The sequence below is a fragment of the Anolis sagrei genome, chromosome 12 (assembly GCF_037176765.1).
Source record: "Anolis sagrei isolate rAnoSag1 chromosome 12, rAnoSag1.mat, whole genome shotgun sequence".
In the NCBI taxonomy this organism is placed as follows: Eukaryota; Metazoa; Chordata; class Lepidosauria; order Squamata; family Dactyloidae; genus Anolis; species Anolis sagrei.
Window position 1 is genome coordinate 14,794,087 of NC_090032.1, and position 25,978 is coordinate 14,820,064.

A 25,978-nucleotide genomic window follows, 5' to 3' on the forward strand; every position below is an offset into this window, starting at 1 on the left:
GAAGGCCCTGTCTTTCGTCCCCACGAACTGTGTTTGTGAAGGTGGTGGGATCGAGAGCAGGGCCTCTCCTGACGATCTTAAGCTTCGTGATGGTTCATAGCAGGATGGTTCATAGCATATCTTATTTGTAGTGCAAAAAAGCACTGAAAACAATACAATAATAAAAATGAAGAACAATTTTAACAAATATAAACTTATTAGTATTTCAGTGTGAAGTGTATGCCTGCTTTTGGCTGATGAGATAGGATTGTTGTTGTTATTGTTGTGTGCTTTCAAGTCCTTTCAGATCTAGGTTGACCCTGAGTAAGAGCCAGGTAAATGACCTTGGAGGGCCGTATCCGGCCCCCGAGCCTTAGTTTGAGGATCCCTGTCTTAACCAGTCAAATTAAAACTGTTAACTCACAAAGCTCTGCGGTATGTGACAAATCAAACTATGGCAAGAAAATAAAATCCTCTCTCAGCTGCCCATTTGAAACACAGAGTAAAGAAGCCATAATTTTAATGTAATTACGGTTATTATTACATTTATTACTCTATTATTATTTTATTACATTTATTATTTTACACTATTATTACACATTGTTTTATTCTATTTATTACATTTATTATTCTACTCTATTAATATTTGTTACATTTATTATTATTATTACATTATTTTACTATATTATTACATTTATTATTTACTCTATTATTACGGTTATTATTACATTTTATTATTATTATTATGGTTATTATTACATATTATTACATTACCCTGGTCATTCCACAGATATATAAACCAATTTTTCCTACTTCCAACAGACCTCACTACCTCTGAGGATGCTTGCCATAGATGCAGGCGAAACGTCAGGAGAAAAATTGCCTCCAGAACATGGCCATATAGCCCGGAAAAACCTACAACAACCTATTATTACATTTATTACTCTATTATTTTATTACATTTATTGTTTTACACTATTTCTTATTATTACGCATTATTTTATTCTATTATTCTATTTATTACGTTTATTATTTTACTTTATTAATATTATTATGTTAATATTAGAATCAAAGAGTGGAAGAGACCTCATGGACCATCCAGTCCAACCCCCTGCCAAGAAGCAGGAATATTACATTCAAAGCACCCCTGACAGATGGCCATCCAGCCTCTCTTTTACTCTTTTACATTGTTTTACTCTATTAATATTAATATTGTTTCTATTACATTTATTATTATTATTATTATTATTATTACATTATAATTTCATTTATTATTTACTCTATTATTACGGTTATTATTACATTTATTACTCTGTTATTATTTTATTACATTTATTACAAGAAAGGAGATTCCATCTGAACATGAGGAAGAACTTCCTGACTGTGAGAGCCGTTCAGCAGTGGAACTCTCTGCCCCGGAGTGTGGTGGAGGCTCCTTCTTTGGAAGCTTTGAAACAGAGGCTGGATGGCCATCTGACAGGAGTGCTTTGAATGCAATATTCCTGCTTCTTGGCAGAATGGGGTTGGACTGGATGGCCCATGAGGTCTCTTCCAACTCTTTGATTCTATGATTCTATGATTAGAGAGATTAGAGAGATGGGCCAAAACTAACAAAATGAAGTTCAACAGTGACAAATGCAAGATACTCCACTTTGGCAGGAAAAACGAAATGCAAAGATACAGAATGGGGGACAATGCCTGGCTCGAGAGCAGGATGTGTGAAAAAGATCTTGGAGTCCTTGTGGACAACAAGTTAAACATGAGCCAACAATGTGATGTGGCGGCAAAAAAAGCCAAAGGGATTTTGGCCTGCATCAATAGGAGCATAGTGTCTAGATCTAAGGAAGTCATGCTACCCCTCTATTCTACCTTGGTTAGACCACACCTGGAATACTGTGTCCAATTCTGGGCACCACAATTCAAGAGAGATATAGACAAGCTGGAATGCTTGGCAGAATGGAGTTGGACTGGATGGCCCATGAGGTCTCTTCCAACTCTTTGATTCTATGATTCTATTTATTACTGCACATACATTATATTATTCTATTTTTCTATGTATTACATTTATTATTTTACTCTATTATTATTGGAAGGATACATAAGCACATTTACATTGAAGGGGATCAGAATAGTGGTTTAAGAGATATTGACAAGCTGGAATGTGTCCAGAGGAGAGCGACTAAAATGATAAAAGGTCTGGAGAACAAGCCCTATGAGGAGCGGCTTAAGGAGCTGGGCATGTTTAGCCTGAAGAAGAGAAGGCTGAGAGGAGACATGATAGCCATGTATAAATATGTGAGAGGAAGCCACAGGGAGGAGGGAGCAAGCTTGTTTTCTGCTTCCCTGGAGACTAGGACGCAATGGAACAATGGCTTCAAACTACAAGAGAGGAGATTCCATCTGAACATGAGGAAGAACTTCCTGACTGTGAGAGCCGTTCAGCAGTGGAACTCTCTGCCCCGGAGTGTGGTGGAGGCACCTTCTTTGGAAGCTTTTAAACAGAGGCTGGATGGCCATCTGTCAGGGGTGATTTGAATGCAATATTCCTGCTTCTTGGCAGAATGGGGTTGGACTGGATGGCCCATAAGGTCTCTTCCAACTCTAGGATTCTATGATTCTATAATTTTACACTATTTATTATTGCACTTACATTATATTATTCTATTCTATGTATTGCATTTATTATTTTACTCTGTTATTATTGGAAGGACACATAAGCACATTTGCATTGAAGGAGATCAGAATAATGGTTTAATCAGAGTTGGATAGGTCTACTTTTTGCATTGTTTTTTTTATTTTTCCAAGCTGAAAGAATCAACCGCCTGGCAACCGGAAGTGTGGGTCGAATTCCCGCAGGCTGGTTCTGTGCCTCTTTGGGGAGGGGGCGTGGCCTCCTTGGCTGGCTCCTCCCCCTTCCCCTTTCGGGGCGGTTTCAGAACTTTGTCACGCCGCCGCCATTTTGTTTGCGGAGGGCGGGAAGATGAGGAAGCGGCGGCGGCGCTGGCCCTGAGAGCCCGTCGGGATGGAAGCGGCGGGGCCGAGGGGGGCTCCCGGCGCGGCCTGTGGCGGGGCCGCCCCCTTCCCGCCCCGCGAGTACAAGCTGGTGATGCTGGGCGCCGGAGGCGTCGGGAAGAGCGGTACGTTGGCCCTCTTCGCTCCCTCACAACTCGAGGCTGAGGAGGCGGAGGCTGCTGCCCAGGCCTTCCTTTTCCAGCCTCCAGGGGGCGCCGGCGGCTCAGAGGGAGAGTGTTTTGGACTCCATCTCCCAGAATTCCCAGCCGTTGTCTAAGCTCGCCGGGCCTTCTGGGAGTTGGAGTCCCGAAAGAAGCCTCAGCCACTGGGTTCCTTTTCCAGCCTCCAGGGGGCGCCCGCGGCTCAGAGGGAGTGTTTTGGACTCAATTTCCCAGAATTCCCAGCCGTTCTCTAAGCTCGCCGGGTCTTCTGGGAGTTGGAGTCTCGAAAGAAGCCTAACCCACTTGGTTCCTGTGAATTATCCAGGCCATGTCCCAGTGGCATGTTCTCCTGACGTTCCGCCTGCATCTATGGCAGGCATCCTCAGAGGTGGTGAGGTCTGTTGGAATTTCCCAGGCCATGTCCCAGTGGCATTTTCTCCTGACGTTCCGCCTGCATCTATGGCAGGCATCCCCAGAGGTTGTGAGGTCTGTTGGAATTTCCCAGGCCATGTCCCAGTGGCATTTTCTCCTGACGTTTCGCCTGCATCTATGGCAGGCATCCCCAGAGGTTGTGAGGTCTGTTGGAATTTTCCAGGCCATGTCCCTGTGGCATTTTCTCCTGACGTTTCGCCTGCATCTATGGCAGGCATCCTCAGAGGTTGTGAGGTCTGTTGGAATTTCCCAGACCATGTCCCAGTGGCATTTTCTCCTGACGTTTCGCCTGCATCTATGGCAGGCATCCTCAGAGGTTGTGAAATCTGTTGGAACTTAGGAAAATGGAGTTTATATATCTGAGGAAGGATGTCCAGGGTGGGGGAAAGAACTTTTGCCTGCTGGAGGCAAGTGTGAATGTTGCAAATGGACACCTTGGTTAGCATCGAATGGCTTGCAGCTTCAAAGCCTTCCTGCTTCCTGCCTGTGGGGAAAAACTCCAAAATCAGGACAGTAAATAAAGAACAACACTCAGAAAAAGGGAATTCCAGGCATGAAACAATCAGAGCCAGCTAGCACCTCCCAGCAAAAGATTCCCCCTGACAGCCTGGAAAGGAAAACATCCAAAATCAGGACAGTAAATAAGTACAACACTCAGAAAACATTGATTCCAGGCATAAAACAATCAGGGCCAGCTAGCACCTCCCAGCAAAAGATTCCCCCTGACAGCCTGGAAAGGAAAACATCCAAAATCAGGACAGTAAATAAGTACAACACTCAGAAAACATTGATTCCAGGCATGAAACAATCAGGGCCAGCTAGCACCTCCCAGCAAAAGATTCCTCCTGACAGCCTGGAAAGGAAAACATCCAAAATCAAGACAGTAAATAAAGTACAACACTCAGAAAACAGGAATTCCAGGCATGACACAATCAGGGCCAGCTAGAACCTCCCAGCAAAGGTTTCCCCCAGATAGGGAGCTTCAAAGCCTTGCTGCTTCCTGCCTAGGGGGAAAAACACCCAAAATCAGGACAGTAAATAAAGAACAACACTCAGAAAAGGGGAATTCCAGGCATGAAACAATCAGGGCCAGCTAGCACCTCCCAGCAAAGTATTCCCCCAGACAGGGAGCTTCAAAGCTTTGCTGCTTCCTGCCCGGGGGGGGGGGGGGGGGGACGGGACGGGACGGGACGGGGGACATCCAAAATCAGGACAGTAAATAAGTACAATACTCAGAAAATTGGGATTCCATGCATGAAACAATCGGGGCCAGCTAACACCTCCCAGCAGCCTGCAAGGATTTGGAGTCTACTCATCTGTAGTAAATATACAACAGCTATTTACACACGTTTGCGGCTCAATATCAACGTGAAGAGTTTATATATCTATCTCTATGGAATAATGCCCAGGGTGGGAGAAAGAACTCTTGTCAAATGGCCACCTTGGTTAGCATCGAATGGCCTTGCAGCTTCAAAGCCTTGCTGCTTCCTACCTGGGGGGGACGGGACTCCAAAATCAGGACAGTAAATAAAGAACAACACTCAGAAAACGGGAATTCCAGGCATGAAACAATCAGGGCCAGCCAACACCTCCTAGCAGCCTGCAAGGATTTGGAGTCTACTCATCTGTAGTAAAGATACAACAACTATTTACACACATGTGAAGAGTTGATATCTGTGGAATAATGTCCAGAGTGGGAGAAGGAACTCTTGTCAAATGGCTACCTTGGTTAGCATCTAATTGCCTTGCAGTTTCAAAGCCTTGCTGCTTCCTGCCTGGGGGGAAAACATCCAAAATCAGAACACTAAATAAGTACACCACTCAGAAAACGGGAATTCCAGGCATGAAACAATCAGCGCCATTTGGCACCTCCCAACAAAGGATTTCCCCCAGGTAGGAAGCAGCCAGGCTTTCAAGCTGCAAGGATATTCAGTGCTAACCAAGCTGGCCAATTGCAACATTCACACTTTACCTGGAATACTGTGTCCAATTCTGGGCACCACCGTTCAAAAGAGAGATTGACAAGCAGAAAACCTGGGGTCAGACCCCAGGATTTAGGCCCTGTCTGGAAGCGCCTTAAAAGTATCAAATCTCTGGAAACTATGAATATTTATGAGAAACGTCTTAAAGAACTGGGTCTGTTTAGCCTCCAGAAGAGAAGGTTGGGAGGAGACACAATGTTGTTATTCATTCGTAAATAAAGAGCAACACTCAAAAAGCAAGGAAATTCCAGACAACAATCAATCAGGGCCAGCTAACACCTCCTAACAAAGGATTTTTGTATTGTTGGGCTTGGCCTCATGTCAGCCGCTCTGAGTCCCCTTGGAGAGTATAAATAAAGTTTTTTATTATATTTATTTATTTATTTATTTATTTATTTATTTCTGCGCTTGTATACCGCTATTTCTCAGCCTAAATCGGCGACTCAATGCGGTTTACAACACTACAAAAATCACAGTATTCAGTTTAAAAGCATAAAAAACACATATACAATACAAATTATTGGGCCACCAATAACAATCCAATTGCATCTCGTAACTAAAATCGCAATCCAATCTCATCGTCCATGATTACCATCCTTAATCATCAGAATTCATTGCACCGGGTTAACCGAATGCTTGTTCAAACATCCATGTCTTCAATCTTTTTCGAAACTCCATCAGCGAGGGGGCTGATCTTACCTCTATGGGGAGGGCATTCCAAAGCCGAGGGGCCACCACAGAAAAGGCCCTGTCTCTCGTCCCTGCCAGTCGCACCTGTGAAGCCGGCGGGATAGAGAGCAGGGACTCCCCAGAAGATCTTAGGGTCCTGGTGGGCTGATAGGCCGAGATACGTTCGGATAGATAAGTTATTATTATTATTATTATTATTATTATTATTATTTCCCCAGGCAGCAACCAGTCAGGCTTTGAAGCTTCAAGGCCATTAAATGCTAATCAATGTGGCTATTTGCCACTTGCCACCAACAGACAACAGTTCTTTCTCCTACCCTGGACATTCCACAGATATAAACCCCCACTTGCCTAGTTTCCAACAGACCTCTCAACCTCTGAGGATGCCTGCCACAGATGTGGGTGAAATGTCAGGAGAGAATGCTTCTTGAACATGGCTATACAGCCTGGAAAGCTCACAGCAATCCAGAGATTATGAATACTTATGAGGAGCGTCTTAAAGAACTGGGTCTATTTAGTCTCCAGAAGAGAAGGTTGGAAGGAGATACGTTAGCCATGTATAAATATGTGAAAGGAAGAGGGAGCCGACTTGTTTTTGTTGCCCTGGACATTAGGATTTGGAGCAATTGATTCAAATTATGGGAAAGGAGATTTGATTGAACATTAGGAATAACTTCCTGACTTTACGAAGAGCTGTTCAGCCTTCTCCTTCTGCCCTTCCATGGTCTGGGTTCTCCATGACATCCCTCTTCTCTTCTTCGAAGCCATATTAAAATATTTCTGTTTTCTTTATAGCTATGACCATGCAGTTCATTAGTCATCGCTTCCCAGAAGACCATGACCCCACCATTGGTGAGTGTGCCTCCTGCGTCCTCCCGCTGTCACTGAGTGCATAGGATATGGATAGTGATTCAAGCTGACAGTGCTACACACACACACACACATATATACAGGGTGAGGCAGCATAACTTCCTTTTTTCAAAACTTAATAAAACTTAATAAAACCATTGCATGAATCAGAATTTTTTTTTATAATGTAGGCACACACCTAAAGTTTTGTTTTATGTAGTTTTGAAGATCAAATTAGGTAGGTGATGTCCCCCATTCTCCATACACTGAGTAAACCAATTTCTGGCGTTTGTCATGACTCTTGCCAGCATAGCAGGCGTTAGGTTGGCAATTTCTTCCTGGAAGTTGGTCTTCAAATCTTGTAGGGGCCTTGGAGGGTTCACATAAACCCGGGATTTCAAAAAACCCCCATGGAAAAAAATCACAATCTGGAGAGCGGGCCGGCCACTCCAAATCCGCTCGAAGAGTAGGCCTCAACGGCAAAAGCACGCTCCTCACTGTTCCAACGCACAATGGCGACTGAACTGTGTCAGGACAAAACTTTATACTCCCGCGTCTCGAACGAGACTACTAGCGCTCCACTACATCTTCAACTGACTGAATGGCGCGCATTATAAAAAAGGAAGTTATGCTGCCTCACCCTGTATATACATACACTAGCTGTACCCGCCTGGCATTGCTGTGGACAACCATTCCTTCCTCTTTCTCTCCTTTCTTTCTCTCCTTCCCTCCCTTTTTCTTTCCTTCCTTTTTTTTCTTTCCTTCTCTCCCTTCCTTCTCTTTCTCTTCCCTTCCTCCCCCCTTTTCTTTTCCTTCCTCTTTCTCCCTTTTCTTCCTTCTCTACTATTCTACCTATTCTGCATCAAGTTTGCAGATGACACCAAATGGGGAGGGAGAGCCAATACTCCAGAGGACAGGAGCAGGATTCAAAACGATCTTGACAGATTAGAGATATGATTGGCCAAAACTAAGAAAATGAAGTTCAACAGGGACAAAGGCAAGATACTCCACTTAGGCAGAAAAAAAATGAAATGCAAGGATACAGGATGGGTGACGCATGGCTTGAGAGCACTACATGTGAAAAATTATTATTATTATTATTATTATTATTTACTTCATATGCATACCGCTTTTCTCAGCCCTTAGGCGACTCAAAGCGGTTAACAGCAGCAAAAATTCAATGCTAAACATCATAAAAACAGTTAAGGGATAGATAAAAAAGATCTTGGGGTCCTCGTGGACAACAAGTTAAACATGAGCCAACAATGTGATGCGGAGGCAAAAAAAGCCAATGGGATTGTGGCCTGCATCAATAGGAGTCTAGTGTCTAGGTCCAGGGAAGTCATGCTCCCCATGCTCTATTCCGCCTTGGTTAGAGCACACCTGGAATACTGTGTCAAATTTTGGGCACCACCACAATTGAAGAGAGATATTGACAAGCTGGAAAGTGTCCAGAGGGGGGCGACTAAGGAGGTCTGGAGAACTAGCCCTATGAAGAGCGGCTTAAAGAGCTGGGCATGTTTAGCCTGAAGAAGAGACGGCTGAGAGGAGATATGATAGCCAAGTATAAATATGTGAGGTGAAGTCATAGGGAGGAGGGGCAAGCTTGTTTTCTGCTTCCCTGGAGATTAGGATGTGGAACAATGGCTTCAAACTACAAGAAAGAAGATTCCATCTGAACATTAGGAAGAACTTCCTGACTGTGAGAGCCATTCAGCAGTGGAACTCTCTGCCCAGGAGTGGTGGAGGCTGCTTCTTTGGAGGCTTTTAAACAGAGGCTGGATGGTCATCTGTCAGGGGTGCTTTGAATGCAATATTCCTGCTTCTTGGCAGAATGGGGTTGGACTGGATGGCCCATGAGGTCTCTTCCAACTCTGTGATTCTATGATTCTAAGAACTTCCTGATTGTGAGAGCCATTCAGCAGTGGAACTCTCTGCCCCGGAGTGTGGTGGAGGCTCCTTCTTTGGAAGCTTTTAAACAGAGGCTGTGTGGCCATCTGTCGGGGTGCTTTGAATGCGATTTTCTTGCTTTGTGGCAGGGGGTTGGACTGGATTGCCCATGAGGTCTCTTCCAACTCTATGATTCTATGGCCATCTGTCAGGGGTGCTTTGATTGTGCTTTCCCTGCATGGCAGAATGGGGTTGGATTATATGGCCCACGTGGTCTCTTCCAATTCTTATTCAATGACTCTGTGGTATCTTCTGAAAACACACAGATATATATTGGAGCTGGTCTCTATTAAATCCTCACTCCTATGTATCTAAAATAGGAAGAGCTTGTAAGCCTTGAATGATAGCTGGTGGGTGTTTATCTTTCCAATCCCAAAGCATTGTATATAGGACCCAGGCATTCTGATCTTCAGTTTCTATAATGTTTATAGGAACATACATTAAAGCAATCAGTGCATTTTTAAAACATGTTCTTGTACAAAATTAATATGTGGAATTACCTCTAAACGAAAGCCACTGAACACAACCCACGTCATGTGTCACAACAAGCACAAGTAAGTGCATGGAGTGCAAAATGTTAAGGAGAAGTGGGGATTGGACAGGGTTGTAAGCCCATTACAGAAAGCAGACATGGCTCCAGTCTGTTAATACCTCAGTCCTCTTATTCTAGAGCTGTCTGTGAGTCATGGGTGGAAGTCCCCTAATTCTTATGCTTGCACATTATGAAGGTATTTGGGTGGTTGTCCTTTGCACATGTCAATGCTAATGGATATACTGAGTGTTTCACCCATTTTTTCTTTTTCTATAGAGGATGCCTACAAAATGCGGATAAGAATTGATGATGAACCTGCGAACCTTGACATTTTGGACACAGCAGGCCAGGTATGTACTCATCACTTTGAATTTTCTGTATTACTTTCTTGCATTGAGTGCGCTTTGGTTCATTATCTTGCTGTCGTCTTTCAAGCAGTCCGCTCTATGGCCAGTATGTTCTCTCTAGGTTTTTATTGGTATACGAACAGCATAGCAATACATGATCACAAATTACATAAACATGCTAAAAATACATTACAAAAAACCAAAGTGCTACTAATAACATGTCTCACCCCCACATACAAGGGACTAAAGATGTATTTTCCATCATCCAGACCACAGACAGTAGAATTAAAGTATGTTAAACTTATCTCTCACTAGCCATCCCCTGCCATGCATTGCTGTAGCCCAGTATGTGTATATGTGTTTTGTGTGTGCATATTTTTGTGTATATGTGTATATATATATGTGTGTTTGCATATGTGTGTGGTTTTGTGAATGCATTGCAATGGTTTTTTTTTTGCTTTTAAGTCTCTTCTAGTGTGTTTTATGAGTAATGGTCACTTGTTGGCCTGATACATGTATTTTGTCCAAATTTGGTGTCAATTCGTCCAGTGATTTTTGAGTTATGTTAATCCCACAAATGAACATTACATTTTTATTTATACCTAACTGTCCCCTACCACGCATTGCTGTGGCCCAGTCTGTGTATGTCTGTTTTGTGTGTATATATGTGTGTGTATATATTTGTGTATATATGTATATATGTGGTTTTGCGCATGCATTGTAATGTAATTTTTGTTTTTTGGCTTTTTAAGTCTCTTATGCTGTGTTTTTCAGTGTTTTTATGAGTGATGGTCACTCGTTGGCCTGATAGTTGTCTTGTGTCCAAATTTGGTGTCAATTCATCCAGTGGTTTTTGAGTTATGTTAATCCCACAAACGAACATTACATTTTGATTTATATAGATACCAAACTAAAGTTATATTTTTGATTTAAAGTCCAGAAAAAAACTTTAAAACCCACAATATGATTTTTTTCTTTTTTTATGAAAGATAAAAACAATTCCCAGTTTTTAAAATAAATTATTGAACAAGCTCTCTCTAATCAAGGTAGATATTTTAAAAATCCGTTATTTTCTTGTGAAAGCAGACAAATGAGGGTTTTTCCAATTCCGAGAATATACCAGCTTTTCTGTTATTTTTCTCAAAATTAACATATTTAAATTTTACAACTGGAATAAATATCTACCAGGGTTCAATTAACGTATATACTTGAGTATAAGCCCAGTTTTTCAGTCCTTTTTTTAGACTGAACAACCCCCCCCTAGGCTTATACTTGAGTCAAAGTTATTTATTATTTTACTGTGTTGTTGTTGTTATTTATTTATTTAGGGCATTTATATGATACTAGAGACAAAGTTGAAGTACTTTGGCCACATCATGAGGAGACAGGAAAGCCTAGAGAAGACAATTATGCTGGGGAAAGTGGAGGGCAAAAGGAAGAGGGGCCGACCAAGGGCAAGATGGATGGATGGCATCCTTGAAGTGACTGGACTGACCTTGAGGGAGCTGGGGGTGGTAACGGCCGACAGGGAGCTCTGGCGTGGGCTGGTCCATGAGGTCACGAAGAGTCGGAGACGACTGAACGAATGAACAACATATGCTGCTGAGAATAGGAAGTTCTAACTTGATGATGTTCTAACTCTTGATTCTCTCCTTTCTCCCTTCCCAGGCGGAATTTACTGCTATGAGAGACCAGTACATGAGGGCAGGCGAGGGATTTATCCTGTGCTACTCAATCACCGACTGGCGGAGTTTCCACGAAGTGCGCGAGTTCAAGCAACTCATTTACCGTGTTCGCCGCACAGATGAGACTCCTGTGGTCCTTGTGGGGAACAAGTCTGATCTAATCCAGTTGAGACAGGTAAGAAATGCTTTTTAAATGTGCCCTTATTGTAATATTCTTCTTAATTTGCAAAGGCAGAGTGTTGGTTGGCTCCTTTTTTTTTAAAGAGAGGGAAATATATTAATTTAGCAGCAGCAGCATGCACAAACACCAATAGCCCAAAGTGATAAAAAGAACAAAAACACACAGACCAATGTTATCTCTTCCATAGGAGGCTTTTCTTTAGAGCAAAATAATATGGTTGCACCATTTACAAGAATAATGTTTCCATAACACAAATAAAGTTCTTTACACTTCCTTCTTTGCTTCCACGCTGGGCTTCTTTCTCATGCAGATAAACAGCTTTGCTCTCACAGCCTCTTCTCACACCGAAGTTACACAGGAACTTCACACATAGAATCATAGAATCAAAGAATCAAAGAGTTGGAAGAGACCTCATAGGCCATCCAGTCCAACCCCATTCTGCCAAGTAGCAGGAATATTGCATTCAAATCACCCCTGACAGATGGCCATCCAGCCTCTGTTTAAAAGTTTCCAAAGAAGGAGCCTCCACCACACTCCTGTGCAGAGAGTTCCACTGCTGAATGGCTCTCATAGTCAGGAAGTTCTTCCTCAGGTTCAGATGGAATCCCCTCTCTTGTAGTTTGAAGCCATTGTTCCGCGTCCTAGTCTCCAAGGAAGCAGAAAACAAGCTTGCTCCCTCCTCCCTGTGGCTTCCTCTCACATATTTATACATGGCTATCATATCCCCTCTCAGCCTTCTCTTCTTCAGGTTAAACATGCCCAGCTCCTTAAGCCGCTCCTCATAGGGCTTGTTCTCCAGACCCTTGATCATTTGAGTCGCTCTCCTCTGGACACATTCCAGCTTGTCAATATCTCTCTTGAATTGTGGTGCCCAGAATTGGACACAATATTCCAGGTGTGGTCTAACCAAGGTGGAATAGAGGGGTAGCTTGACTTCCCTAGATCTAGACACTAGGCTCCTATTGATGCAGGTCAAAATCCCAGAGGCATGTATTTGTTGAAAGAGGCAGATGCGTTTGGACAAAATTACCTAGTTAATTTTTAATATTTCTGACAAGAGCTTCCAATTTCTCTCTTGAGACAGGTCTCCAAGGAAGATGGCTCGGCCTTGGCGCAAGAGTTTGGCTGCCCGTTCTTTGAAACTTCGGCGGCTTTTCGCTACTATATCGATGACGTCTTCCATACGCTGGTCCGAGAAATCCGGAGGAAGGAGAAGGAAGCAGTCGTGGCGTTGGAGAAGAGGTCCAAGCCACGAAGGAGTGTCTGGAAAACACTGAAATCTCGGTTTTGGAAGAAGAAGAATTCGATTACATGAAGAAGTGGCATCCTCTCATCAAAGAACTCAGGGGGCCGACGAGAGAGCCAAAGCAGCGCAGAAGCCTTGCAGCCTTGTGCGTTGGTTTCTTCTGCTCACTGTATTTGTTGAAATATTATTTTGTGTTAAACATTGTGAAGGCCGTTCCGCCGTGGAATAATTCAGTTTTGGTGCTGAGAACTGTTGCGCTGTAGGGTGTTTTGAATTTTGGTTAGTCTTTTCTCTCCCTCTGATAAGAATTGGCAGAAAGTTCATTCATCCAAGCGCCTCTACATACATGTGTTTTGCCAATCAGTACAAAACGTGTCACATTGGTGGCATCACTAATTAAACGTGCCTTGGTATTTCAGAGGATTATAAACTGGCTTTCAGTTACAAGGAAGATGAAGAGGAAAACACAGCTGGTAAAGTCTTTATCCTCCTGTATTTTTTTGGCAATGTGGAATGGGCAAGAATAATAAATAATAATAATAATAATAAAATTTTATTTATACCCCGCTACCATCTCCCCAAGGGACTCGGTGCGGCTTACAGGAGGTCAAGCCCATAGTACATCAATAAACAAAAGCAATTAACAAAAACAATCAATTCAATACAATTAATATAAATCACATAAACAAAAAACAGTAACACGCAGCATTAAAAAACCTATGTAATAATTTAAAATTTAAAATTAATGCTGGCTATGAACAAGGTAGGATATAACTGGGATAGGGTTTTCAAAGAGACATGAGGGAACGCAATTAGTCCTAAATCATAGAATCAAAGAGTTGGAAGAGACCTCATGGGCCATCCAGTCCAATCCCCTGCCAAGAAATCAGTGGTAAAGTGCATTTTGAGGGCATATTGCTGAGAGATTTCCTTATTCTGGGAAGGCACACTGGAACAACCACGTTTTCAGGCTCCTCCTAAAGACTGCCAGAGTTGGGGCATGTCTGATGTCCTTGGGGAGTGAGGGGCCACCACCGAGAAGGCCCTCTCCCTCGTCCCCACCAATTGCGCCTGCGAAGGAGGTGGGAGCGCGAGCAGGGCCTCTCCAGATGATTGAAGAGATTGTGTGAGTTCATACACAGAAATGCGGTCAGGGATGCAACTGATGATGATGCAAATTTCTTAGCATCTGCTAGCGTTGTAATACGTTCCAGATATGTTCACATTTTGCTGTTTTGAAACTTTCCAGTTTTATATTATTCAACAGATAATGTTACATTTTCAACCTTTAAGTCTGCCACTCCTGTTTTGAAAGAAGCCTTGTTTTCTGTTGGATGGTGGTATGTTGTGTTTCGTAGGAGGTTGTTGAATTGTGCCAGGAAGGGTACTGTGAAGTGCGAGAGCGGTAGAGTTGAGTGGCTAAAGCAGGGGTCCTCAAACTTTCCAAACAGAGGCCAGGTCATAGTCCTTCAAACTGTTGTAGGGCCAGATTATAATTTGAAAAAAGTATTTGCACACTGCACGTATCTTACTTGTAGTGCAAAAAAACCCACTTAAAAACAATACAATTAAAATGAAGAACAGTTTCAACAAATATAAACTTATTAGTATTTCAGTGGGAAGTGTGGTCCTGCCTTTGGCTGATGAGATAGGATTGTTGTTGTTGTGTGTTTTCAAGTCATTTCAGACTTAGGTTGACCCTGAGCGAGGGCCAGGTAAATGACCTTGGAGGGCCGTAGTTTGAGGACCCCTGGGCTAAAGCATGGCCGATGAAGGACACTTGGTCAGTGGTAGCTGTTGGTGGTAAATGAAGTGTGGATGGCACGGCATTGCGGTTGGCAGCTGGTTCTGTAGCTTTAGGAGCAATGTATTGCCGAAGGCTTTCATGGCCCGGAATCTCTGGGTTGTTGTGAGTTTTCTAAGCTGTCTGGTCATGGTCCGGAAGCATTCTCTCCTGACATTTTGCCTGCATCTATGACAGGCATCCTCAGAGGTTGTTAGGTCTATTGGAAACTTACTTAGGCGATCCCTCGTCCCAGTTGGATAGTGTTCTGGCGGTGGGTCCGTAGGTATTCTTGTACTTGTGCCAATTTTGGTCCAGTGAATGAAAATACATCCTGCATATCAGATACTTAGGCGATCCCTCGTAGTCCGAGGATGATGCTCCTCCAAGGTCAGTGTTCTGGCGGTGGATACGTAGGTGACTGTGGAGCCCTATTCTTGATCTGTATTTTCTCCCGCAGTGAGGGCATTGGTTTCCAGGTGGAAGGCGGTCCCTGTCAGAGTTGGCTTGACGTGCCTTCCTCTTAGCACATTTCTCTCTTTTGCCCTCCATTCGTGCCGCTTCGAATTCTGGAGCACTGCTGGTCACAGCTGACCTCCAGCTGGAGCGCTCAAGGGCCAGGGCTTCCCAGTTCTCAGTGTCTATGCCAGAGTTTTGAACCCATCTTTCAATCTCTTTTCCTGCCCACCACCATTCCATTTTCTGTTCTTGAGTTCGGAGTAGAGCAACTGCTTTGGGAGACGGTGGTCGGGCATCCAGACAACGTAGCCAGTCCAGCGGAGTTGATGGCGGAAGACCATCGCTTCAATACTGGTGGCCTTTGCTTCTTCCAGCATGTTGACATTTGTCTGCCTGTCTGAGACAAAATACAGGCCTGCAACTGTTATATTGTCACTTTTCTCCTCCTTTATGAATTTAGGTATCTGTATTGTCGAAGGCTTTCATGACCAGAGTCACTGGGTTGTTGTAGGTTTTCTGGGCTGTGTGGCCATGTTCCAGAAGCATTCTCTCCTGACATTTTGCCTGCATCTATGGCAGGCATTCTTGGGTATCTGATGAATTGAAGAACACTCATATGATGTGTTTCATGCATTTTGGTCGGCCAGTCAAAGCATCATTTTGTGAATTCTGTTGTACTTTTTTAAAGTGAGTGCCAGGCCCGGATCCTCCCTTCCTGTCATGACGCCATTGTATACGAATCTTTGCAAAGTAACAAAGAAAAAGTGGGGCGGACGTATGCCAACTCCTCTTTGGATCTTCTGCCAAACAACTTCGTGTTGTGTCGTGATTTAAACACTGAGTTGTTGTAGGTTTTTTTCGGGCTGTATGGCCATGTTCTAGAAGCATTCTCTCCTGACCTTTCGCCTGCATCTATGGCAAGCATCCTGAGAGGTTGTGAGGTCTGTTGGAACTAGGAAAAAGGGGTTTTAAACAGTTTCAGAAGAAATAGGCCTAACTTTTCAGTGTAGGAAACTAAACAAGAGATGATATAGTGGATTTTTCTATCTTAATATTTTTATTGTCTTTGGATTACCAATGTTACTTGCTGTAGCCTTTTAAAAAAGTATTGTATCTGCATTACAAAATCCGACTGAAAAGGCGGAAGGGGGGGAAACCATGCATTCCATGTAATGAATTTTTTGAATGTAGCAGTATCAGGTGAATTTATATCGGCCAATTTCACTTCATGAATAAAGCTGGATTCTCACCATAATTATTAATTTTAGTACAAATTAAAAACTATTTGAATACATTTATCTCAGTGTTGAATTTATGGATTTTACCTTGTGGATTTATTTTTATGAAGCTGTATCACTCATATATGGTGGTCACACAATTTTAATTCTGTCTCTTTGTTTTAATTTTCCAGCTCTATTTGAAAAAGGATGAGTTTAGAGATTTTTTTATTGTGTCAGAAGCGATGAGAACATACTGCAAGTCGCTTCTGGTGTCAGGGAATTTACAGAGACGTTGCTCAGGGATGCCCGGATCTGTTAGCTGGGAGGCTTCTCTCATATCCCTGCAAGCTCGAGCTGTCAGACAGGAGCTCTCCCCGTCTCGTGGATTCAAACCTGCAACCTTCAGGTCAGCAACCCAACCTTCAGGTCAGCAGTTCAGCTATCAAAAGGGTTTAACCCAGTGTTTCTCAACCTGGGGGTCGGGACCCCTGGGGGGGTCGTGAGGAGGTGTCAGAGGGGTCACCAAAGACCATCAGAAAACACAGTACTTTCTGTTGGTCATGGGGTTCTGTGTGGGAAGTTTGGCCCAATTCTATCATTGATAGAGTTCAGAGCGCTCTGATTGTAGGTGAACTATAAATCCCAGCAATTACTCAAATCTCAAGGTCTGTTTCCCCCAAAATTCCACCACTGGTCACATTTGAGCATATTGAATATCCATGACAAGTTTGGTCTAGACCCACCTTTGTTTGAGTCCACAGTGCTCTTTAGATGTAGGTGAACTACAACTCCCAAGCTCAAGGTCAACCCTTCCAGTATTTTCTGTTGCTCATAGTAGTTCTGTGTGCTAAGTTTGGTTCAATTCTATTGCTAGTGGAGTTCAGAATGCTCTTTGATTGTAGGTGAACTGTAAATCCCAGCAACTACAAATCCAAAATGACAAAATCAATCTGGACACAAAAATTGTGAATTGTTCCACTGTTCCTTTGAAAAGAAAAATGTGCAAGATTGTAATAAATACTGGGTTGCTGTGAGTTTTCCGGGCTGTCTGGCCATGTTCCAGAAGCATTCTCTCCTGACGTTTCACCCACATCTATGGCAGGCATCCTCAGAGGTTGTAAGAGAGCATGTCCTGTAAACAGACATTATTTCAGGCTGTTGGAAACTAGGCAAGTGGGGTTTATATATCTGTGGAATGATGTCCAGGGTGGGAGAAAGAACTCTTGTCTGTTGGAGGCAAGTGTGAATGTTACCGTTGGACAACTTGATTAACGCTGAATGGCCTTGCAGCTTCAAAGCCTGGCTGCTTCCTGCCTGGGGGAATCCTTGGTTGGGAAGTGCTCGCTGGCCCTGAGAATGCTGACCGGCATAACCTGGGGATCACAACCAGATACAGTGAAGACATCTCCTGTGCTGTCACACGCTGGGCCTGAAATAATGTCCGTTTACAGGACATGCTCTCTGTATGCCCAGCAGGACTCCGGGGTGCCTCAGCTGAAGGGCCCTTTAGACTTCCCAACACAAAGTTCTATAGAGGCTCAAGATAAGTTCAACAAAGTTCTTTCTTTGGGCTTAAATCTTAAAACAAATGAATTAAACACGTTATAACTTTGGAAAACTGGTAGCTTCCTCAATCTGCCAACAAGAGGGCAGGCAACTGGTGGTAAACTGTTCCTTTCTTCCTTAGGGAAATCCTTTGACCCCTCCCCGGGCAATCTCTCTTTACCTTGCTGACGTGAGGCCCCTACTCCCAGCTCCAAGCTGCTTTATGGATAGTCCGAGTGGTCCCTTACCAGGCAAGGTTCCTGTAGATCTGCCAAGCTGAAAAGGTGTCCTTTAGTTTCTCTTTAGTGTCACATTTTCAAAGGATGTCTGCACCCTACACCACTGGAGAAATTATACTTTCTAGACGGTATTGTACCACCTGACATCGGCCAGGAAGTAGCAGCCAATAATGAAAGGACACCTCAGCAAGTGAGAGTCCAAAAGTGGCAGGCTAAAACCTGGATTCTCAAGCAATGGCTGAGACCTAATGAGAGACTCCCCACTGGGCACACAGAAGACTGAACGACCTGGAAGGCACTGAACAGATTGCTCTGGCACCACGAAGCGCAGAGCCAACCTTAAGAAATGGGGCCACAAAGTGGAATCCACAACATGAGAGTGTGAAGAAGATCAAACCAGAGACCACATGCTGCAATGCAGCCTGAGCCCTGTCACATGCACAATGGAGGATCTTCTCACAGTTACACCAGAGGCACTCCAAGTGGCTAGCTACTGGTTAAATAACATTTAGTACTAGCTTGGGGACCCGGCGGTGCCCGGATTTTTCTGAGAAAGGCATTGCGTGCCAAGGTTGGTTTTTATCAGTTATTTATGTGGCTCACAGTGCTCTTGGGAAGTTAGTGAAGGTACTGCAAGTCATGAATGCTCTGTGTGCCAAGTTTGGTCTTTATCAGTCATTGAATGTGGGTCGCAGCAGACTTGGGAAGTGAGTGGAGGTACTTCAAGTCTCATCATCCATGGTCCACCTTCCTTCAAACTGCAGTAGGATATAGAGTAGGTCATTGGGGATTCTGTGTGCCAAGTTTGGTCTTTATCGGTTTTTGTTGGGGACCGCAGTGGTTTGTGGGGTCTGAAGGGTCTGAAGGTACTACAAATCCCATCATCCATTGTCTGTCCTCCCCCAAACCTCACCAGGATGTAAAGGCGGCCATGGGGGTTATGAGTGCCAAGTCTTGATCAGTCATTGGATGAGGGTCGCAGCGGTCTCGGGAAGTGAGTGGAGGTACTTCAAGTCCTATCATCCATGGTCCTTCCTCCTCCAAACTGCAGTAAGATGTAGAGTGGGTCATGGGGGCACTGTGTGCCAAGTTTGGTCTTTGTTGGGGGCCATAGTGATCCATGGGAACCAAAGTGTTTCAAAGTACTACAAATCCCATAATCCGTGGTCCAACTTCCCCCAAACCGCACTAGGTTGTAAAGTGGGTCATGGGGGTGATGTGTGCCAAGTTTAGTCCAGGTTCACCACTCGTAGCGGTCACAGTGGCTCCCTCCTCCCTGTGGCTTCCTCTCACTTATTTATACATGGCTATCATATCTCCTCTCAGCCTTCTCTTCTTCAGGCTAAACATGCCCAGCTCCTTAAGCCGCTCCTCACAGGGCTTGTTCTCCAGACCCTTGATCATTTTAGTCGCTCTCCTCTGGACACATTCCAGCTTGTCAATATCTCTCTTGAATTGTGGTGCCCAGAATTGGACACAATATTCCAGGTGTGGTCTAACCAAAGCAGAATAGAGGGGTAGCATGACTTCCCTAGATCTAGACACTATGCTCCTATTGATGCAGGCCAAAATCCCATTGGCTTTTTTGCTGCCACATCACATTTTTGGCTCATGTTTAGCTTGTTGTCCACGAGGACTCGAGATCTTTTTCACACGTACTGCTCTTGAGCCAGGCATTGTCCCCCATTTTGTATCTTTGCATTTCGTTTTTCCTGCCAAAGTGGAGTATCTTGCATTTGTCACTGTTGAACTTCATTTTGTTAGTTTTGGCCCATCTCTCTAATCTGTCAAGATCGTTTTGAATTCTGCTCCTGTCCTCTGGAGTATTGGCTATCCCTCCCAATTTAGTGTCGTCTGCAAACTTGATGATCCTGCCTTCTAACCCTTCATCTAAGTCATTAATAAAGATGTTGAACAGGACCGGGCCCAGGACGGAACCTGCTTGTGGCACTCCACTCGTCACTTCTTTCCAGGATGAAGAGGAAGCATTGGGGAGAATCACCCTCTGGGTTCGTCCATTTAACCAATTCCAGATCCACCTCACCGTAGTTTTGCCTCGCCCACATTGGACTAGTTTCCTTGCCAGAAGGTCGGGGGGACCTTGTCGAAGGCCTTCCTGAAATCCAGGTACGCTACATCCACGGCATTCCCTGCATCTACCCAGCTTGGAACTCTATGGAAAAAAGAGATCAGATGAGTCCGGCATGACTTGTTTTTGATAAATCCATGTTGACTATTAGCGATGGCCGCATTTGTTTCTAAGTGTTTGCAGACCGCTTCCTTAACAGTCTTTTCCAGAATCTTGCCCGGTATCGACGTGAGGCTGACCGGACGGTAGTTGTTTGGGTCGTCCTTTTTTCCCTTCTTGAAGACTGGGACCACATTGGCCCTCCTCCAATCTGCTGGAACTTCTCCCGCTCTCCAAGAACTCTCAAAGAGGATTTCCAATGGTTCCGAAATGACTTCCTCTATTTCCTTCAATACTCTTGGGTGTAGTTGATCTGGCCCTGGGGACTTGAACTCATTTAGAGCGGCCAGGTATTCCTGTACGACATCAACCAATCCCCATGGGTGCCGGTTAACTGTTGTTGTTGTTCATTCGTTCAGTCGTCTCCGACTCTTCATGACCAACCCCATTCTGCCAAGAAGCAGGAATATTGCATTCAAATCACCCCTGACAAATGGCCATCCAGCCTCTGTTTAAAAGCTTCCAAAGAAGGAGCCTCCACCACACTCCGGGGCAGAGAGTTCCACTGCTGAACGGCTCTCACAGTCAGGAAGTTCTTCCTCATGTTCAGATGGAATCTCCTCTCTTGTAGTTTGAAGCCACTGTTCCGCGTCCTAGTCTCCAAGGAAGCAGAAAACAAGCTTGTTCCCTCCTCCCTGTAGCTTCCTGTCACATATTTATACATGGCTATCATGTCTCCTCTCAGCCTTCTCTTCTTCAGGCTAAACATGCCCAGCTCCTTAAGCCGCTCCTCATAGGGCTTGTTCTCCATACCCTTTATCATTTTAGTCGCTCTCCTCTGGACACATTCCAGCTTGTCAATATCTCTCTTGAATTGTGGTGCCCAGAATTGGACACAATATTCCAGGTGTGGTCTAACCAAAGTGGAATAGAGGGGTAGCATGACCTCCCTAGATCTAGACACTATGCTCCTATTGATGCAGGACAAAATCCCATTGGCTTTTTTTGCCACCACATCACATTGTTGGCTCATGTATTGTATGATTTTATTTTGCTTTTATAATTGTAATTATTGCAGCATCAAATCGTTGCCATTGTTAGCCGCTCTGAGTCCCCCTGCAGAGGTGAGAAGAGCGGGGTTGTTGTTGTTCATTCGTTCAGTCGTCTCTGACAATATATTATAATATATTTATATTACATGTAATATTGCTAATAATATTACAATATTATGATATAGTGTTGTTGTTGTTCATTCGTTCAGTCGTCTCCGACTCCTCGTGACCTCATGGACCAGCCCACGCCAGAGCTCCCTGTCGGCCGTCACCACCCCCAGCTCCTTCAAGGTCAGTCCAGTCGCTTCAAGGATGCCATCCATCCATCTTGCCCTTGGTCGGCCCCTCTTCCTTTTGCCTTCCACTTTCCCCAGCATCATTGTCTTCTCCAGGCTTTGCTGTCTCCTCATGATGTGGCCAAACTACTTCAACTTTGTCTCTAGTATCCTTCCCTCCAGTGAGCAGTCGGGCTTTATTTCCTGGAGGATGGACTGGTTGGATCTTCTCGCAGTCCAAGGCACTCTCAGCACTTTCCTCCAACACCACAGCTCAAAAGCATCGATCTTCCTTCGCTCAGCCTTCCTGAAGGTCCAGCTCTCACATCTGTAGGTGACTACAGGGAATACCATGGCTTTGACTAGGCAATGGATCTTTAACTGAGTGTGTGCCATATGTTGTATGTGATGTAGCCCAACCAAATACAATGTAAACAAGAATAACTATAATCAGGTGTGTAATATTTTCCCGTGAGGTCAGGGGGAATATACAATGCTGAGGAGGTACCATGCAGTTCCTAATTGTTTACAAAGCAAACATTACCAATAATAGAAAGTCTGGCCTTGATGAATCCTATTTCGAACAAGTGTCCTTCATTTTTTGCCCTTGCAAACATAATGTAACCGTTCCTCTGTAAAAATTTGTTTTTTTTTTTCCTTGTAAGGCAACTAGAAATCCAATCCTGTTTCCCTCTGAAAGAGAAGGGCTGGCCATCCTTCCCCTGAGAGCGTTGGGTTGCCTCTTGTCGAGGAAGACAAACAGAGGGAAAGGGTGAGGTAATGCCTTTGCAGTGAGGCTGCGCGGCCCTTGCGTGCAGACGGGATGTTGCCGCTAGAGGGAAAGCAATCCATGGCTTTCCCTGGAGGAGAAAGGGAGATTGTTCCTTACCATGAGACTGGGCAAATTCCACCCAATCAATATTTCCCCTCCAAGAAACTCCCATGTGCTGTGAAGACCTTTCCCTTTGAGAAGGTCAGAGCATAGGATTTCAACCAGTACAGGCTGTCCCCAGGTTACAAACAAAATAAGTTCTATGTGTTGTCAAATCAGACTCGCCACGAGTTTTCTTGGCCGTATGGCCATGTTCCAGAAGCATTCTCTCCTGACGTTTCGCCCACATCTATGGCAGGCATCCTCAGAGGTTGTGAGTTCTGTTGGAAACTAGGCAAGTGGGGTTTATATATCTGTAGAAAAATCCAGGGTGGGAGAAAGAACTCTTGTCTCTTTGAGGCAAGTGTGAATGTTGCCACTGCCCACCTTGATTAGCATTTAATGGCTTTGCAGCTTCAAAGCCTGGCTGCTTCCTGCCTGGGGGGATCCTTGGTTGGGATGGCCCTGATTGTTTCATACCTGGAATTCCCCTGTTTTCTGAGTGTTGGTCTTTATTTACTGTCCCGATTTTAGAGGATTTCCCCCAGACAGGAAACTGTCAGAGCCAGCTAGCACCTCCCAACAAGGATTCCCTCCTGGAAGGAAGCAGTTATGGCCAGCTAACACCTCCCAATAAAGGATTCCCTCCTGCAAGGAAGCAGTTAGGGCCAGCTAACACCTCCCAACAAAGGATTCCCCCCGGAAGGAAGCAGTTAGGGCCAACTAACACCTCCCAACAAAGGATCCCCCCCCCCCCCAGAAGGAAGCGGTTAGGGCCAACTAACACCTTCCAACAAAGGATTCCCCCTGGAAGGAAGCAATTAGGGCCAACTAACACCTCTCAACAAAGGATTCTCTCCAGAAGGAAGCAGTCAGGGCCAACTAACACCTCCCAACAAAGGATTCCCCCCAGAAGGAAGCGGTTAGGGCCAACTAACACCTCCCAATAAAGGATACCCCCTTAAAGGAAGCACTTAGGGCCAACTAACACCTCCCAACAAAGGATTCTCCCCTGGAAGGAAGCAGTTAGGGCCAACTAACACTTCCCAACAAAGGATTCCCCCTGGAAGGAAGCGGTTAGGGCCAACTAACACCTCCCAACAAAGGATTCCCCCTTGAAGGAAGCGGTTAGGGCCAACTAACACCTCCCAACAAAGGATTCTCCCCTGGAAGGAAGCAGTTAGGGCCAACTAACACCTCCCAACAAAGGATTCCCCCTGGAAGGAAGCGGTTAGGGCCAACTAACACCTCCCAACAAAGGATTCTCCCCTGGAAGGAAGCGGTTAGGGCCAACTAACACCTCCCAACAAAGTATTCTCTCCAGAAGGAAGCAGTCAGGGCCAACTAATACCTCCCAATAAAGGATACCCCCTGGAAGGAAGCACTTAGGGCCAACTAACACCTCCCAACAAAGGATACTCCCCTGGAAGGAAGCAGTTAGGGCCAACTAACATCTCCCAACAAAGGATTCTCTCCAGAAGGAAGCAGTCAGGGCCAACTAACACCTCCCAACAAAGGATTCCCCCCAGAAGGAAGCGGTTAGGGCCAACTAACACCTCCCAATAAAGGATACCCCCTTAAAGGAAGCACTTAGGGCCAACTAACACTTCCTAACAAAGGATTCTCCCCTGGAAGGAAGCAGTTAGGGCCAACTAACATCTCCCAACAAAGGATTCCCCCTTGAAGGAAGCAGTCAGGGACAACTAATACCTCCGAACAAAGAACGACCGAACTACGGTGATCCAGGCTACGGTCATCTCAAGACTGGACTACTGTAACACCCTCTACATTGGCCTTCCTTTGTCGGTGATCCAGAAGCTCAAGCTGGTACAAAATGCAGTTCTTGTGGGAACTCCAATGAGATGCCACATAACACCAATCTTACTGCAGCTGCATTGCTTACCAATTGAGCACTGGATCACTTTCAAAGTGATGGTACTCACCTTTAAGGCCTTGCATGGTCTGGGGCCGATGTACCTGAGGGACTGCCTCACCCCCTACCAACCCCAGAGATCCCCCAATTTGAAATGAAATCCTGCAACTCGTATGAAATTTAAAGTGACTCCATCTTTATTGGAACGCCCCGTGTGCGTTAAAACAATGTTATAACATTACAGATAGCATTACATATTGGTTAGGTTAGCATTACAGCGTTATGCAGTTGTACACAGTCCGAGTTAATTTTTTTTCTGACTTTTTAAGCTTTTGTTTTGACACCAAGTTGTATAACTTTTGTCCAAGGTTTAGGTATTTTTTATGTATTTAATTTTTTTTTTACATTAGAACATCAGGTGAAAAAGAAAAGAGGGAGGAAAAAAAAGAAAGAAACCAAGACAAACCAAAAGAAAACGATCCACATCTGGTAGAATTCACTGTGAGGCAGCTATCATGAATGATCATTTCACACACACGCTATCTATGTAAAAAAAAGGTTACCTGGCCCTCTTTGTTTACCCATTATTCCGAACGAACCTTTTTGAGATGGGTCAAGGCGATGAATTTGTGGTTCTCGAGGCGTCGCTTCACTACAGTTCCCATCAGCCTTGGGCATAGCTTGCCAAGGCTGATGGGAAGTGGAATTGAACAAAAACCACGCTCCTGACCCCCAGCAAAAAGTCTATTTTTACCCTGAGCACATTTCCTTGACAACTTCCTATATATTTTTTTTTCTTTTAGGACTTGGGAGAAAGAGAGGCATTAATTTGAGATTGTAAAAGTGTGTGCGTGAGTTTTAATTGAAAGTGAATCATTGAGGAACCCTTCGATGCCTAAAGTAAAGGTAAAGGTTTCCCCTTAACCTTAAGTCTAGTCGTATCAGACTCTGGGGGGTGTTTGTAGATACGAGGCATGTGCAATCCATGCTTCTAAATGGTTCTAAAGCACTTACAAAACTGGTGGTGAAAACTAGGGGGCGCTGGTGCTTTGCTTCTACAGTGCTGCTGAAGTTCTGGTGGTGAAAATTTCAGAACTCTAACAAAACTTTCAAATTTTCATTATTTCATGGCAGTTACCAATTGGTTCTGTCATAAAAATAATCAATTATGAAATAATAATGAAAATGTGAAAGTTTTGTTAGAGTTCTGAAATTTTCACCACCAGAACTTTAGCAACACTGTAGAAGCAAAGCACCAGCGCCCCTAGTTATTTCATTATTGGGAATTTTTAATGACAGAACCAATTAGTAACTGCCATGTATAATGAAATTTTGAAAAATTTGTTAGAGTTCTGAAATTTTCACCACCAGAAGACAAAGACACTAGGCATATGCAATCCATGCCTCTAAATGGTTCTAAAGCACTT

The 25,978-nt window shown here is 44.2% G+C and overlaps 1 protein-coding gene across 1 annotated transcript; it reads left to right on the forward strand.

Annotated features, from left to right (window-relative positions):
* The first annotated feature begins 2,921 nt into the window (after positions 1 to 2,921).
* Positions 2,922 to 13,464, forward strand: RIT1 (Ras like without CAAX 1). Its single transcript, XM_060758449.2, has 5 exons — positions 2,922 to 3,116; positions 7,052 to 7,108; positions 9,864 to 9,937; positions 11,603 to 11,794; positions 12,885 to 13,464. The coding sequence occupies exons 1-5, from the start codon at positions 3,002 to 3,004 to the stop codon at positions 13,113 to 13,115; spliced, it is 669 nt and encodes a 222-aa protein (XP_060614432.2). The 5' UTR covers positions 2,922 to 3,001; the 3' UTR covers positions 13,116 to 13,464.
* The last annotated feature ends 12,514 nt before the right edge of the window (positions 13,465 to 25,978 follow it).

Coding starts and splice junctions, on each gene's coding strand:
- RIT1 (XM_060758449.2), top strand. CDS start 3,002: ATGGAAGCGGCGGGGCCGAGGGGGGCTCCCGGCGCGGCCTGTGGCGGG. Junction 7,109..9,863: donor AGACCATGACCCCACCATTG/GTGAGTGTGCCT, acceptor CTTTTTCTATAG/AGGATGCCTACAAAATGCGG. Junction 9,938..11,602: donor TTTTGGACACAGCAGGCCAG/GTATGTACTCAT, acceptor CTCCCTTCCCAG/GCGGAATTTACTGCTATGAG.